A 15,290-nucleotide genomic window follows, 5' to 3' on the forward strand; every position below is an offset into this window, starting at 1 on the left:
GGCGAAACATTTCTCACGTATCCGAGGACAGCAAATGGAGACAAATGTGGAGGCAAGTGTTGGCCCCGGCTTTCAGAAGATTTCACCCGCCCAAATAGTGCGGGATTCCTGCACTGCGAGGAAACAGCACAAGACACGAAGGTTCTCATGTTACAAGGCTGGCAAGTCGGCATGTTCCTGCTAATAGTGGCATGAGGGACTCTGTAGCCTCTCAGTGACCCCGAGCGAGTTAGTAAGGGTGTCTAGAACACCCAATCCCTTCTTTGTACTGACAGGAGGGTTATCTTAGGACAGCCATTCAGGGAATGACAACTAAATTGCCACAAGCGTGCAGCTGTTTGTGTCAGAGCGCCGGCACACCAACACACAAAAATGGAAGTGCTTAGGAGCACAGCAAGCTGCCTTCCTGGAGGTATTTTAGCAGAGGTTGGGTGGCCATCCGCCATGGATGCTTTCGTTGCGATGCCTGCCTTGTGGGGGTTGGACTAGATGACCCTTGGCACCCCTTCCATTTCTACACTTCTGTGATTCTATGAGTCACATAGAGCAGCGCACGGAAACGCCATTTACCTTCCCGCTGGAGTGGTACCTATTTATCTACTTGCACTTTGATGTGCTTTCGAACTGCTAGGTTGGCAGGAGCAGGGACAGAGCAACGGGAGCTCACCCCGTCATGGGGATTCGAACCACCGACCTTCTGATCGGCAAGTCCTAGGCTCTGTGGCTTAACCCACAGCACCACCTGCATCCCTTGCCTTTCCCCTACCTTGAAGCTATTTGCATTTCTAAACACCAGTCTGTACCTCAAATCTAGCTGGACGATCCAGGCCAGGCTGCAGGTAAGCTTGAAAAAGAATAGCAAGCGAGTTTCACCATCACGATGTGAATCCTCTGCAAGTTGCAGTACTTGAGGAACTGAGGACTCCTTGCCAATTCCAGCGTGGGCTGATCTGATCCCAGACTAGTGTATGAATTGAAACTTGGTTATCCCGTAGATCCATTAGCGGTTCCCAATTGGTGGTCCGTGGACTGGCTGCTATATAAACAAGCAGATCAGTGATTCCTAACACTCTGGTTGTTTTGACAGCATTCTCAGCTTAAAAAAGGGGGGGGGGACCAAAATGCATTTCAAATGTGTGTTGCAAGAGAGAATACTTTCAGGAATGCAGTGTCTTGAGTGACAGTATTCCGATGCAGATTTAGTTGTGGGTTTAAAATGTCCTCAGGTTAATGCAGAAATGGGGGGGGGGGGGTGAGAGACACATGCAGAGAGGACATGGGCAGGAAATGGACTTATTCCATCCTTATCAAGCTTTAAGCATGAGCCATGGGTCTACATCTCCTTCAGTCCCATCAGGGGGAAAACAGTCCCATCAGGGTACAGTGGTACCTCGGGTTACAGACGCGTCAGGTTACAGACGCTTCAGGTTACAGACTCCGCTAACCCAGAAATAGTACCTCGGGTTAAGAACTTTGCTTCAGGATGAGAACAGAAATCGTGCTCCGGCAGCGCGACAGGAGCAGGAGGCCCCATTAGCTAAAGTGGTACCTCAGGTTAAGAACAGTTTGAGGTTAAGAACGGACCTCCGGAACGAATTAAGTACTTAACCCGAGGTACCACTGTATAAGTAAATATATTATTAATATTAATAATAATAATAATAATAATAATAATAATAATAATAATAATAATAAATGTTTCTTCTTGATCCCCATATTCCTGCAACTCTACAAGTCTATGATACTCAACATGCTGGAAAAAGCTGCGTTTGTTTTGGATTTTTAGCTCTCCTGTGCCCTCTGCTGGGAAGTGCTGGTCCTTGAATGCACACACCCAGGGCACTGTTGAGATGGACCTTTTACCTGGCAAAGCCTCTCCATCTGGCTAATCTTCAGGTGAACTCTCTCCCCGAGAGCTGAAAGCTCTGAGCTCATACAGTTCCCTGCAGTATATCAATTGTTCATCAACTTCTGAACGGCCCTGCTTGTTGAAGGGTTAAAAAACAAACCCCAAAAAGTACTGCTACATGAGTAACAAGTGTTTTGGGTTTCTCTCATGCTACTAAACCCATGTGCAAAAATGCCTTGTGGCTTTCCCCCCTTATCTTCTGAATGCAACATCAACTGCTTTTAATTGAATTGGCTCAGCTGGACCACTAAAGAAACATGAGTCCAAATGATTCTTTGGCTGTCTTTTCTCCTGCTGAGCCTTTCCTTCCTTTTATCTTCTTCTTCTAACATCAGCACGTGATAAAGTATGTTGAAAATGAGCTGGATTCTAGGATTCTGTGTTATAAATCAAGCACTGCCAGGAGTTGTTTTAGTTTTCCAGTGTATTTCTTATCCATAAACAATTTGGTGTGCCACAAGAACATTTTTATTCTGAAAGTGTGGCTCAGAGAAATAAGTTTGAGAACCACTGTATTAAACTAGTGTTTTATGTGAACACACATCAGGCTGGTACCTGCTGTCCTGCTTCTGCTGCAGTGTTGATGAAGCAAGAGTATCTGTGGAGAACAGGATGATGCCAGACTTAGAAAAGCCTTTGGTCAGACTCGTCTTACATACCGTATTTTTTGCACCATAACACTCACTTTTTTCCTCCTAGAAAGTAAGAGGAAATGTCTGTGCGTGTTATGGAGGGAATGCCTACGGGTGGCATGCCTACGGATTTTCCTCCTCTAAAAACTACGTGCGTGTTATGGTCGGGTGCGTGTTATAGAGCGAAAAATACGGCACTTCTGCTCAAAGAGCTCAAGGGACAATTACAGTGGTGCCCCGCAAGACGAACGCTTCGCAAGACGGAAAACCCGCTAGACGAAAGGGTTTTCCGTTTTGGAGGCGCTTCGCAAAACAAATTTCCCTATGGGCTTGCTTCGCAAGACGAAAATGTCTTGCGAGTTCTTGCGGGTTTTTTCCCCTCCCCCCTTTTTCTAAGCAGCTAAGCCGCTTATCAGCTGATCCGCTAAGCTGATAAGCCGCTAAACGCCGCTAATAGCCCTAATCCGCTAAGCTGTCAATGGGCTTGCTTCGCAAGACGAAAAAACTGCTATACAAAGAGACTCATGGAACGGATTAATTTCGTCTTGCGAGGCACCACTGTATTTCAATTACTTCCTGTAATGAGCTGGCCTCTCTGTTTCTGCAGAGCTGAAGCCCAATAGTGTCAGATTTGCAAATGAATTCTGACCCAGCGGCTTGATGGGAGAGGTTGCGGGCTCCCTTTCCTTGGAAGGTTTCAAGAAAAGGAACAGGAGGTATGACGCATGGTCAGCCAGTTGGCTGAGAGGCCGAGCTGGTTCCTCAGAGCAGTTTCCGCTGTGAGCCTATCAAATTTGAACCAAGATGTGGCAAAGGTTTGCTGCTCCCAGTTTCCCTTTGAGTATAGACAGCTGCAAATGCTGTTAAGAGGTGTAAGAAAAGGAAAGAAGTCACACTTTCATGGTAGACCTCCCTTTGGATTTTTGTTGTGACCTGGCTAGGCCCGCACACATATCCTCTGTAACAGAAGGGCTATGGCATTTGAGGGAACCCTTCCCGTATTGACTTGCCTACCACAGAACCTCAGTTGAGCAACAGAACATTCTGGGCCATCTTCTGTCCTCAAAGGTGTGTATGGCTGTGTCTCTTACCTTGTAGAAACCCTCAGGCTTTGTGACTTGCAGCCCCGGGTGGGAGGCTTCCTTACTAAATGAAGGCAATTAGTTAGAGACCTCAGTTGGTAGAGATGAAACCTGTCTGTTCAAAGGGTGTTATGGTGGAAACAGTGCCTGAGAGCCCTGTGGTCTGGAGGCACGCTTCTAAGTTTACTTATTAAAATTACCTACGTGAGTTTGTGATGACGCAGTCAGTCAGACTGCAGAACAATTAGCAAACTCTTTGGATTAAATAATAATAATAATAATAATAATAATAATAATAATAATAATAATAATTTATTATTTGTACCCCGCCCATCTGGCTGGGTTTCCCCAGCACTCTGGGCAGCTTCCATAGAAGCCAAAAATACACTAAAATATCACACATTAAAAACTTCCCTGAACAGGGCTGCCTTAAGATCTCTTCTGAATGTCAGGTAGTTATTTATTGCTTTGACATCTGATGGGAGGGCGTTCCACAGGGCAGGCGCCACTACCGAGTAGGCCCTCTGCATGGTACCCTGTAGCTTTGCTTCTCGCAATGAGGGAACCGCCAGAAGGCCCTTGGCGCTGGATCTCAGTGTCTGGGCAGAACGATGGGGGTGGAGACGCTCCTTCAGGTATACTGGGCCGAGGCCGTTTAGGGCTTTAAAGGTCAACACCAGCACTTCGAATCGTGCTCGGAAACGTACTGGGAGCCAATGTAGGTCTTTCAAGACCGGTGTTATGGGGTCTCGGCGGCCGCCCCCAGTCACCAGTCTAGCTGCCGCATTGTGGATTAGTTGTAGTTTCGGGAGATAACTAGAGCATGCACCACTCTGGTGAGAAAGTCCGCAGCCAGGTAGGGTCTCAGCTTGCGTACCAGGTGGAGTTGGTAGACAGCTGCCCTGGATACAGAATTGACCTGCGCCTCCATGGACAGCTGTGAGTCCAAAATGACTCCCAGGCTGCGCACCTGGTCCTTCAGGGGCACAGTTACCCTATTCAGGCCAGGGAGTCCTCCACACCAGCCCGCCCCCTGTCCCCCAAAAACAGTACTTCTGTCTTGTCAGGATTCAACCTCAATCCATTAGCCGCCATCCATCCTCCAACTGCCTCCAGGCACTCACACAGGACCTTCACCGCCTTCACTGGTTAGCATATTATTCAGGAAGCAAGTCGATGTACCCATACCATGTTGACAAAGTGAAACAAGATTAAATCACGCCTCAGAAGTTCAGACCAGCACCTTTCCTAAACAGTCCTGTCACTTGTTGTTGTTGTTTAGTCGTGTCCAACTCTTCGTGACCCCATGGACCAGAGCACGCCAGGCACTCCTGTCTTCCACTGCCTCCCGCAGTTTGGTCAAACTCATGCTGGTAGCTTCGAGAACACTGTCCAACCATCTCGTCCTCTGTCGTCCCCTTCTCCTTGTGCCCTCCATCTTTCCCAACATCAGGGTCTTTTCCAGGGAGTCTTCTCTTGTCATGAGGTGGCCAGAGTATTGGAGCCTCAGCTTCGGGATCTGTCCTTCCAGTGAGCACTCAGGGCTGATTTCCTTCAGAATGGATAGGTTTGATCTTCTTGCAGTCCATGGGACTCTCAAGCGTCTCCTCCAGCACCGTAATTCAAAAGCATAAATTCTTCGGCGATCAGCCTTCTTTTTGGTACAGCTCTCACTTCCATACATCACTACTGGAAAAACCATGGCTTTAACTATATGGACCTGTGTGGGCAAGGTGATGTCACTATCAACTTCAAGTTCAATGGCGCTCCAGGAAATGCTTGCTTCTCATCTAATCGTTTCACCACCTTTAGATAAGCGTCACGGCTTTTGCAAGGAAACCTTGAATAATATACTTTGATCCGATCTTGTCTGCTTGATGCAACCTCCAGTTTAAGTGAAATTGACTTATATAGCAGACACTGCAACTGGGACCTTCTGAATACCAAGCAGGGAATCTACTATTGTGAAACCCTCCCTCTAACGCCAACTTCTTGTTTCGTTCATTCCCCTTTAGGTTGGTACATTCAGGACCTGGGAAAGGCTCCCCCCAGGCCGGGATGGATTTGTCCTTTGCTACCCGTACGGGTACGCGGCAAGGAATCGAAAGCCATCTCTTCAGGACGGAGACCGGCAGGGACCTCTCGCTGTGGACGCGGAGCATAGTTCAGGGTTGTCACAACGCTGCGGAACTCTCAATGGAAATCACTACCGGTGAGCCAAAGCCATAGGGCCACAGTCAGCAACTAACCTTTGAAATCGGGGTGGTGAACCCACAGCTCCCCAGCAGCCATGACCCCCTAGGTGGGAGAAGAGGGCACCATATTGCTTACCTCAGGTCTGTTTGCTGTCCAAATGGCCAAGGGGTGCTGAAGGTCCCTTTGTCTGCTATATCCAGGAGTGAGCAAAACGAAGGGTTCTCTCACAATGTACAGTGGTACCTCAGGTTACAGACGCTTCAGGTTACAGACTCTGCTAACCCAGAAATAGTACCTCGGGTTAAGAACTTTGCTTCAGGATGAGAACAGAAATTGCACGACAGCGGGAGACCTCATTAGCTAAAGTGGTACCTCAGGTTAATAAGTTTCAGGTTAAGAACGGACCTCCAGAACGAATTAAGTTCTTAACCCGAGGTACCACTGTATGCTGCTATTCGCACTCGGGAGAAGTGTGTTTTGAGACCTTTTGCTCTGTTCACGCAGAGCTGAATTATATAATCGAGGAGAACCCTCGAGTTCAGGAGTTCTGCTGCAAGCCACAGAGGCTGGGCTTATGGGGTGGGCTCCCAGACCCACAGTTGCCGTAAGGAAGACTACAATACGATACAATAATCTACATCAGACATTCAAAAACCAACAAGCCTGCTATCCCAACTATCCCAGCCTGGTTAGCCCCCTAAAAACTCTGATACCCCATAATTGAATACAATATACTCACATAGAGACTACCTTACACTGCGTTTAAAACCAAAATCACATTTGGATAGAAACTGTTTCTCAGGCGGCTGGTCCTAGTCTTTATAACCCTGTACCTTCTTCCAGAAGGCAGAAGCTGAAAGAGATCATTTCCGGGGTGCCCACTATACTGCACTATCTCTGCAGCTTTCTTATAGCACCTGGAAGCATAGATTTGCTCCAAGGTGGGAAGAGTGCACCCAATTATTCTCTCTGCAGTCTTCACAACCTTAGACAGCATTGTTTTTTCCTTGACCGTGCAGTTTACAGACCAGGTGGTTCCTGGTTTGTGTCCCAGCTATTGTGAGCCAAGGCGCCTGTCACAGAAATTTTGCCTGGCTAGGAACAATTTGCAGGTTCAGAGAGCCTATTAACCCCCCCCCCATGCTTTTAATTATTACTATTATATACAGCTGCAGTCGGTATTACTTCCTGCCTTCCAGGTATCTTCTCGTTTCCTGCTGATGCTCAGCCACATATGCTGAAATGTTAGTGCTACGCTGTTTTCCTGCTTGCAGTTATCGGAGCCTGTTTTCAGTTGTCATGGAGCCAATTAGTTCCCCCTTCCCCAAGCTTCTCTGCAAGCTAGAACCAAAATATTCAAAAGCCTTGAAATAGGCTTGTGACCCAACTCGTGTGTGTTTTTCCCTTCAGCTTGCACCTACAAAAGCCAGGAATGTCGATTGACCATTCATTACGAACACGGATTCTCCCTCGCAGCTGAACCCCAAGATGGTGCCTTCCCCAAAACCATTCTACAGTTTCCCTACGAGAAGCTAAAAATGTCCTCGGACGATGGGATTCGGATGCTTTACTTAGACTTTGGAGGAAAGGAAGGAGAAATTGTAAGATTTTTATTTTTGCATTGTGAATATAGGTTGTTGTCATTTGTAGCATCTGATCCTTCGATAAACGTTTTGTTATGGGGTGACGGTGATTGTGCAGTGCTGTGCTGCGAATTAGGTGCTTAGGAATTTGGAAAGTCTTTGGAAAAGCAGGTGTCATGTCACAATTCCTAGTAATCGGGAGACAGCTCCCTGCAGGCCTGAAGGTAGATATGCAAGGCTACAGGTTTTTTTAAAGATGAAGTTTCTGATCCTGGGCAACACAAATTTTGCAGCAAGAATATCTGCCGCTTGTATAAAATATACAAAACCAAATATGCACAGCTTTCGCTTGATTGAAGTATTTATAGGCCTACCATATAGCAAAATAATTTAAGTCACAGGTTTAATGTGCATTACCATTGCACAGGGCCAGTGAACAACCTAGAGGGAGAAACGATGGAGCTTGACTGCAAAGTTCCCATTATCTTTTCCTGGAAAATGAATGGGGATAGCTCAGCTAGGGGAATCCCATTTCTAAGCACACACTCATTTTCAGCTTAGGACAATTCATCTCCTCTTTATCCATAATCAGATGGGCAAATGCTCCCACAAAGGGTAGGAGTCAATGTCCTATTCCTTTACTTTGAAACCGGCTACTGGAGGTGCACCTAAGGTTAGCTTCTCCCCCACCACCTTGCCCCAACTACCGAAAGATCAGCAAAAACAAGGATCAGCTGCATAGTCGGGAGAGAGAAGAGCTACATTTGACATCTCCAGCCGTTGCTTTGCAGAATTGCTTTTTTGCAGCCCTATGGACCACCTGTCTGATTTAGCCTGCTGCATAAGTCACCTTCAAAGTGATGCTTTCATTCTAGTTTTGAGCTTACTGTAAGGATACTGATAACTCCCCTCCCCCATACGATCAAAAATAAAATTGTGGGTTGCGTCGAAAGATCCCATTTCTGCTTACGGAACCATTCATTTTGTTAGCAAGGCACCTTCGGATGCAACCCAGATTTCCTTCTGTGTACATCCTTTATTGAGTCATACTTCTTCTCTCTTCTGATTTCAGCAACTGGACCTTCACTCTTGTCCAAAGCCAATTGTGTTCATCATTCATTCATTCCTTTCGGCCAAGATTACAAGACTTGGGTTGGTAGCATAAGCACAGTCTGAAGGAAGAACGGAGGAGCTGCCTGCACAATTTAAATGTCAAGGGACATCTCGGCAACAGCAGAAGCTGCTAGGGATATACCTGCATTCCTGTACCCGTGAAAATCTACGAAAGCAAATATATATATATATATATATATATATATATATATATATATATATATATAAATATTCTGCACAGGAGCAATGCCCACGTTTGGACCAGCTACAAAAACAGAGCACAGAAAGGAGGAAGAGTTGCTGAGACGTTCAAGAGCAAGACATTTGCTTCGACTAACACACTGCAGGGGAAACAAAACTGATGGCTTGTAAATAAAGGAAATAAATAAATAAATAATTGAAGGAGTAAATAGCTTAATACTACAGCGTGGCATTTCCAGTATACATAACTGTGCCTGTAGCAGTGCTAAGAGAGCAGTGGTTTTCAAACTGGGCTCTGAGAAACTGTGGGATGCCTCAGTTAGAAAATCAGCAATGCGAGAACAGCTCCCCTGAAGTCCACCATTTTCCCTGGCGTCGCCCAGCCGCAGTGGAGCAACGGTCAACTTTGGGGTGCCCCTCTCTGTTTATGTAGCATAACAACTGCTCCCCACAGATGGGGCAGGCAGTCTTTGTGGACTGATAAAAGTGTGTCCCAGAAATCTGCAGTCCATTGTGGGTGAGGAGAATCGGTTGAACACAGATGTGGGCAGGGGTTCTGAGAGTATGCAGTTTGAAAACCACTGATGAGTGAAAATAAGCGCTAGGCAGATAGGAGAGCACAGTAAGCATATTATCCACAGAAGATCTGGTGAAAAGTTGTCAAGATCTTGTGCACCCATGGACTTTGTCTCCGCTGAGCCATCTTTCCGTTTTCAGAAAACTCCACTTTCCTGCCATTAATACACCAGCCAGAGTAGTTTATTTGTCCAGACGAAGGTGGAAATGGTTTGGAAATCTAGTTCTCTGTGACCATTGCACAAAAGGGCACTATTCCCAGGTGGAGAGGTCAGACTGAGGCAGCGTTGCCAAGCCAGACCAGAGCAGGAGGAAACCTCAGAATTGTCCTTAAGTACTGTAGCTTAAGGGTTACAATGGCCACATGTAACATTCAGCTGTAGAAGCTGCTGTGCCCGTTCAATTAATAAATCCAAGCTAACTTTCGTAAAATGGTGTTGCTCAGTAATAACGTGTGGTGAGAGAAACAGTCTACATGAAATTATGTGATGCATTTCAAATCTTTTACTCTAAAGACATTGAAGGCAGCGAAGATCCTTCTGGAAGAAGTTTCAGATGGGGAGGCTCATTTTGAATTGAGCTTCGGCTAAAGGTCCTTCAGTGGTGATGCTTTCTGCTGATAGGCTTCCCATGAGCCAAGGCACAAGGGAAAGGTTCTTTAATTCCTTCCTTGCCAGCAACAAGCTTTGGCAACCCTATATGATGCCATTTCACTCCCATTTGCTGGCTTCTTGACTCAAGTATAGATCCGAACAGCTGTGGTGTTAAGAACACCAGCAGCACTCGGGAGCAGCCAATCGCCATGGCAAAGTACCGTTTTATTGGGCTGGAGCAGGCCCAGGGAAGTGGGTGGACTTAATTCAGTCATGACTAACTTGTCCATTGATGTCAATGGGTCTCCTCTGAGTATGACTTGGTTGGATACGACCCACAAAGAATCCTGCTTGAATGCAGTCTTCCAAATGCATCAACACTAAAACCCTATCTTGTACACACACACACACACACAGGCAGAAAATGTGATCGGGAGACCCTGAGCTGGTGGCTTTCAGTATAACAATTATCCTTATTATTCATGCTTCCTGGAACACTGCTCATTTTTTCGATGTTGATTCCCTCTGACAGACAAAAGGGAGCTCAGTTGTGTTTCATTTTAATTGTGTTCCCTGGAAGTGGGACACGGCAACAAAATCTCTTTTTAGAGTTATTTTTGTACATGGGGGGAAATACATTGTTTTATATACAGAAGATACCGAACAGGGATCTTAACCATGGCTAACGGAACAAATGTTGCTAAGCACATCATGCACTTAACTTCATCCAGAACTGAGCATTAAGCCAGAGTTTCCTAACCAGGGTTTGAAGCTAATAATAAAACCCTGGTTATAGAGCATTTGCTTGGTATTAATAACAGCTATGCCTTATACTGGTGTAATTGTTATTGATGGTAAATGCAGGCTTGGTGTAGGCAGGGGAGGGAAAATACTGAAGCCCTTGAGAAGGGAGGGATATGATAATAGCGGTCTTCCATAAAGAGGTCTAACAACCCCTTTCTGTCAATGTAGTATTTCCCTGATCTAGAGCCCCATGTCCCACTCCAGTGTGCACAGAAGACTCTATGGGCTTCCACATTTCACTTGAATGGACTTAGGAGTGGAATGCATCCAGGGGTAGGTCTCGTTCCTGCATTTAAAGCATAGGAACACCTTGGCAGGTAAGAGATCTCCGTAAGTGGAATAAGGGTGTCCATGTCAGTTGAAGGATGATAGAGGGATATGTGAGGCTGGGCTGGATTTTTTTCTTTTTGTGAAAAATAAAGGAACATGCAGATATACAGATGGAGAGCCATCAATCTATGCACTTGCCAACGTCACACAAAATACAAGTCCTTCGTTCAATACAACTGAAATTGCAAAGGGAGAGTGTTTACGGATTTGAATGACAGAAAATAACCCAGAATTACTGTGTATTGTAGGGAAAGTAAATGCATGTGTAAATTATACTGTCCTTAAACACTTTTTAAAAAATCACTGGAATGTTAAAGATATACCTTCATTGTAAATAATCAGAATTTATCTATTAGTTATCAATTAATAAATAACACAGTATGTCATGTAATTTACGGTGCTCAGATTACAATATAAAGAATAAGCGAATAATTTGCAAAGAGAAAAAAAATGTTATATATTTATAGACAAATTAAATACAGATTTTGGATCGACTCATATTTGGTTGGAGTTGATAGAACAAATTATATGGCGCTACTCAAGATTTGTAAGAATTTAGTTTAAAATATTTATATTTTAGAGGAAAAAATACTATATTTAATAAAAAATTCATTTACTGGAGTTTTTGTGGGGTTATATTTTATATGGGAAGAACAGAATGCTCTGAGAAAGCATTATAGTTACATTCGGTGACGCTGGCTTGATTAACCCCAGTGGAATTTCTACAACTGAGTTTTGGCTTGATAGCCGCAATTATTCTAGCTAAGTCTCCTTTTACAATTTTCTCCCTTGAATCTTCTGAAACTGGTTGAAACGTATTGTGCACATCTTTGCTGTGACTGAGGCATTCTGGTTCATCTTGGTTCATCTATGGGGGTCAGCAGTGAGGACTAGAGGAAGAATATTCCTCCTGGTGGCCTTTTGGTTCAGGGTTTTTCAACAAAAGCCACTGTTCTTGACACTTAATTTGTTATCAAGCGCAAGAGGGTTTTGTCTATCTTGTAAAACTTTTATGGCTAGTTGGTTAACCACAAGGAAGGTACTGACAGAGTTATGCGCCTAGTAAATCAGACAAACAGGAAAAGAAGATAACGCTGTCAACCACTTAGAAACCTGGCTTTTTATTTTCTAAATAAAAAAAGTTGTACAAGCCGCAAATATAAAAAAGCATAGAAGATTTGATTGTGTTATTTATACAGTTGGAAATAATAATTGTGCGTGTATATATACATACACACACAGAGAGATATATACACATAAGGCTCAATTCAAAGCCATTTTTTAAATGTCAGAGATCTTTGAGGGTATTACACTGCAGGAATCTCTAGTTTAAGGGACTTCCACAATGTAACAAGGCACTCCCACACTGTCCACTTAATGTGCTGTGCTTGCTCAAAATTGCCATCCTGGAATAGCAATGGTTTTAGCACATGTCATTTCTCCTTGCTCTTGTCTAAAACCCATTCAATGACCTGTAAACACATCCCAAGAAATGCACTTAGAATTAAAAATGAACATAAAGAGGTGTAAAATGATGCAATACAGAAATGTTGAATCTAATTAATACTGGGGCAGTTCTTTATAATTCAAGGATCTTCAAACAAAATGATAGCCAACAACTCTTACCAAACTCTGAATTCGCAAAACAAAGGCAGATATTCTGCTGGGCAAACAAACCATTTTACAGGTCACATTCCACAAATTAATACTAAGGGGACAATTTGGTCATCTTACAGACTCATCCAGCAGCCCAATGAAGCTGCTATTTGAGGCAATTCAATCTAGATAACCCTGAGAACCACTTTGATAAGCCAAGCCAAGCCTCAGTACTATTTGTAATATTCTCCAGTACAGAAAACACAATCTGGACACATGCACAGGTAAGAGAATCTCACCTGTTTAACATTGCTGGTTGCAGCTTTCTTCATTTCATCAAATAGTCCCCTAGATGTTTTCAGATCCTAAATAAGAACCATATTGCATCACAAGTGGAAACCTTAATGGATCGCAGTGTTAGATTTAAGGTTAGCAAGAAGGAATAGATGTATTAATATTCTGGAAAACAAAGCACTACAGTAACACCAAAATGCATAAACTTTAATGGATGACAGCTGGCCTGTAGTTCATAAAAGCTTATGCCATAATAAATGAGTTACTTTTTAAGGTGATACAAGCCTCTTTGATTATTATTTTTATCGCAAAAAGACTAACACAGCTATCCCACTGAAAATGGCAACAAATGGTAGTAAAAGCTGTACTGAACATTTCCTAATTTTGATATTCCACAGCCAAACGAACTAGTAAAATTAAAATTAAAAATCCCCAATGCTCAGTGTTTTTATTTCTTTTTACTCCCCTGGCTAGTGAGTCCTCTTAGAATATTTTTGCATCTTGTCTTTGCACTCCTCTCATTTGTCCACATTGCTATTGAAGCCAATTTGCTATTTCAACCCCCAGATTTTGTGTGTGAGCATTCCTGAAATCATTGTGCCAGGTGCGGTGTTGTGATGCAACGTGGGTCACCTATGCAATGAAACACTAGCATGGGCAAATGGGGCAGAGCAGAGCTGAGGACTGTTAAGAGCACAGGTGGAGGAAAATGGCACAGAGGATAGTATTCAAGCAATGTGAATTTGATTGCAGCAAGTGCCCAGAAACGGCCACTTTAATAGAATGAAAAAGGACACCGAACAAGGCACTTTGGCTCATCCCTATCAGAAGTGCGTAATACTCTTAATCTCAGGATCCCTTCTAACCCTACAATTCTATGATTCTAAGTCGATAAAAAGAAGGCCAGTTTGAGGGCAGAATACCGTACTTTTCCGTGTATAAGACTTGGTTCTTTTCTTTAAAAATAATGCTAAAAAGTGGGGGTCGTCTTATGCATGGATAGTGCATAGGATGGACGTTTGATTGGTTGCTGCTGTTGCTGTCAGCAGCTATTGGGCGTGTTATTGGTTGCTGCGTTGTTGTTGATAGGCTGGTGTTGATAGGCTGACGCTGTGGCAAGCGGGCAGGTGATTGGCAGATTCTGCAGATTCTTGGATGCATGCGGGTGAGCGATTTTCAGCTTCCCCCCCCCACCAAAAAAACCCTGAATAACTCTGTGCCATCTCCCTCCATTTTTAAAATTTGTCCCTCCAAATTTCTTATACATGGAAAAGTACGGTAAATCACACAGGCCACTCTTCCTTGTCAACATATCAAACCATAGCACAATCACACACTGTTCTGCGCATGTGGAAGCTGGAGAAAAGTACCTTTAGATAATACTTGGATATCTCAAACAGACGCTGGCTGCACGCCGCAAAGCATTTGTGATCTTCAGCAATGCCGTGCTCCTTGAGGGTTTTCGCCACCACCTCCTTCAGCATCTTGAAGAAAAGCATTGGCAATGGATTGCACTTCTGAGGCCCAACACCCCACACACCCCACTTTCAAATCCACATTTTTTATCGGAGCAAAACCATGCTATTAACAAAGGGGCCTGGGCACCAGCATTTCTCAGCTCAGCCCTGCTATATAGTCAGTGCCTGCAGCATTTCACAGGTAGCACATCTAAGCGAAATTTAGGCTTACGATTCGCTCAAAAGGAAGCTGCAAAGATCAAAGCTGCCTGATGAATATAAACTGTACGTTGCATGTGGACACCTACACACATTTTGCTGCAATTGTATCTTTGCAGGCTTAGGTGCCAGACTAAAACATGATAGACGTCCCAGTGAAAGATGTAATTATGACGTGACCCCCTCATGCTAGAGCAAGTAACAAAACTTGTTCTGATTCTTTTTTTATTTGAACAAGCAAACAGATCGCTTGTTTACCTACCTCACAGGAATATGAATAAAATATTCATATTGTCCTTTGAAGATGAAACACTAGCTGCTAGGCATTAAAAAAATTAAAAAAATATATCACATACACACACAACATCCTTGTTTGGATTTTTATTTAGTTGTTGTTTTATCCTCCTTTAATGTCGCCTCCCCCCCTTTGACTAATTACTTAAGCTGACAGTTCCCTGTACTGAAACTATTTTCCATCTAGGGATAAAATGGATATTGTCTTCTGCTGCCTAAGTGCATAAACAAGCATTTCCCAGAGGTTAAGAAACTGTGCCCTAACTCTGTAATATGAACTATTTATAATGCGGTGCTATTGCTCACCGCTAAGAACAAAACTAAAATACACATATCCTTGGGGCATGTGCAGAGTACGAGCGGAACTGAGTTTCTTGGCAACAGGAGCAGCATGGGAATTTGAATAATAAT

The 15,290-nt window shown here is 44.0% G+C and overlaps 2 protein-coding genes across 3 annotated transcripts in view; one reads left to right on the forward strand and one right to left on the reverse strand.

Annotated features, from left to right (window-relative positions):
- Positions 1 to 11,640, forward strand: part of SNTB1 (syntrophin beta 1) — a 110,829-nt gene extending 99,189 nt beyond the window's left edge. Inside the window, exons 5-8 of one of the 2 annotated variants that reach the window (XM_083749211.1) lie at positions 5,639 to 5,835; positions 7,230 to 7,420; positions 8,475 to 8,651; positions 8,726 to 11,640. In XM_083749211.1, coding sequence (XP_083605337.1) covers positions 5,639 to 5,835; positions 7,230 to 7,420; positions 8,475 to 8,567 — 481 coding nt within the window. In that variant the 3' untranslated portion in view covers positions 8,568 to 8,651; positions 8,726 to 11,640. The remainder of the gene's footprint in view (positions 1 to 5,638; positions 5,836 to 7,229; positions 7,421 to 8,474; positions 8,652 to 8,725) is intronic. The other variant, XM_083749210.1, reaches the window with a different exon arrangement.
- A 481-nt stretch (positions 11,641 to 12,121) lies between these two features.
- The window catches only part of MTBP (MDM2 binding protein), a 34,072-nt gene continuing 30,903 nt past the window's right edge, over positions 12,122 to 15,290 (reverse strand). Inside the window, exons 20-22 of the mRNA XM_083749087.1 lie at positions 14,280 to 14,393; positions 12,915 to 12,980; positions 12,122 to 12,491 (exon numbers count right to left, since the gene is read on the reverse strand). Coding sequence (XP_083605213.1) covers positions 12,453 to 12,491; positions 12,915 to 12,980; positions 14,280 to 14,393 — 219 coding nt within the window. The 3' untranslated portion in view covers positions 12,122 to 12,452. The remainder of the gene's footprint in view (positions 12,492 to 12,914; positions 12,981 to 14,279; positions 14,394 to 15,290) is intronic.

This window comes from Podarcis gaigeae (genome assembly GCF_964106915.1).
Source record: "Podarcis gaigeae genome assembly, chromosome: 7".
Taxonomy (NCBI): domain Eukaryota; kingdom Metazoa; phylum Chordata; class Lepidosauria; order Squamata; family Lacertidae; genus Podarcis; species Podarcis gaigeae.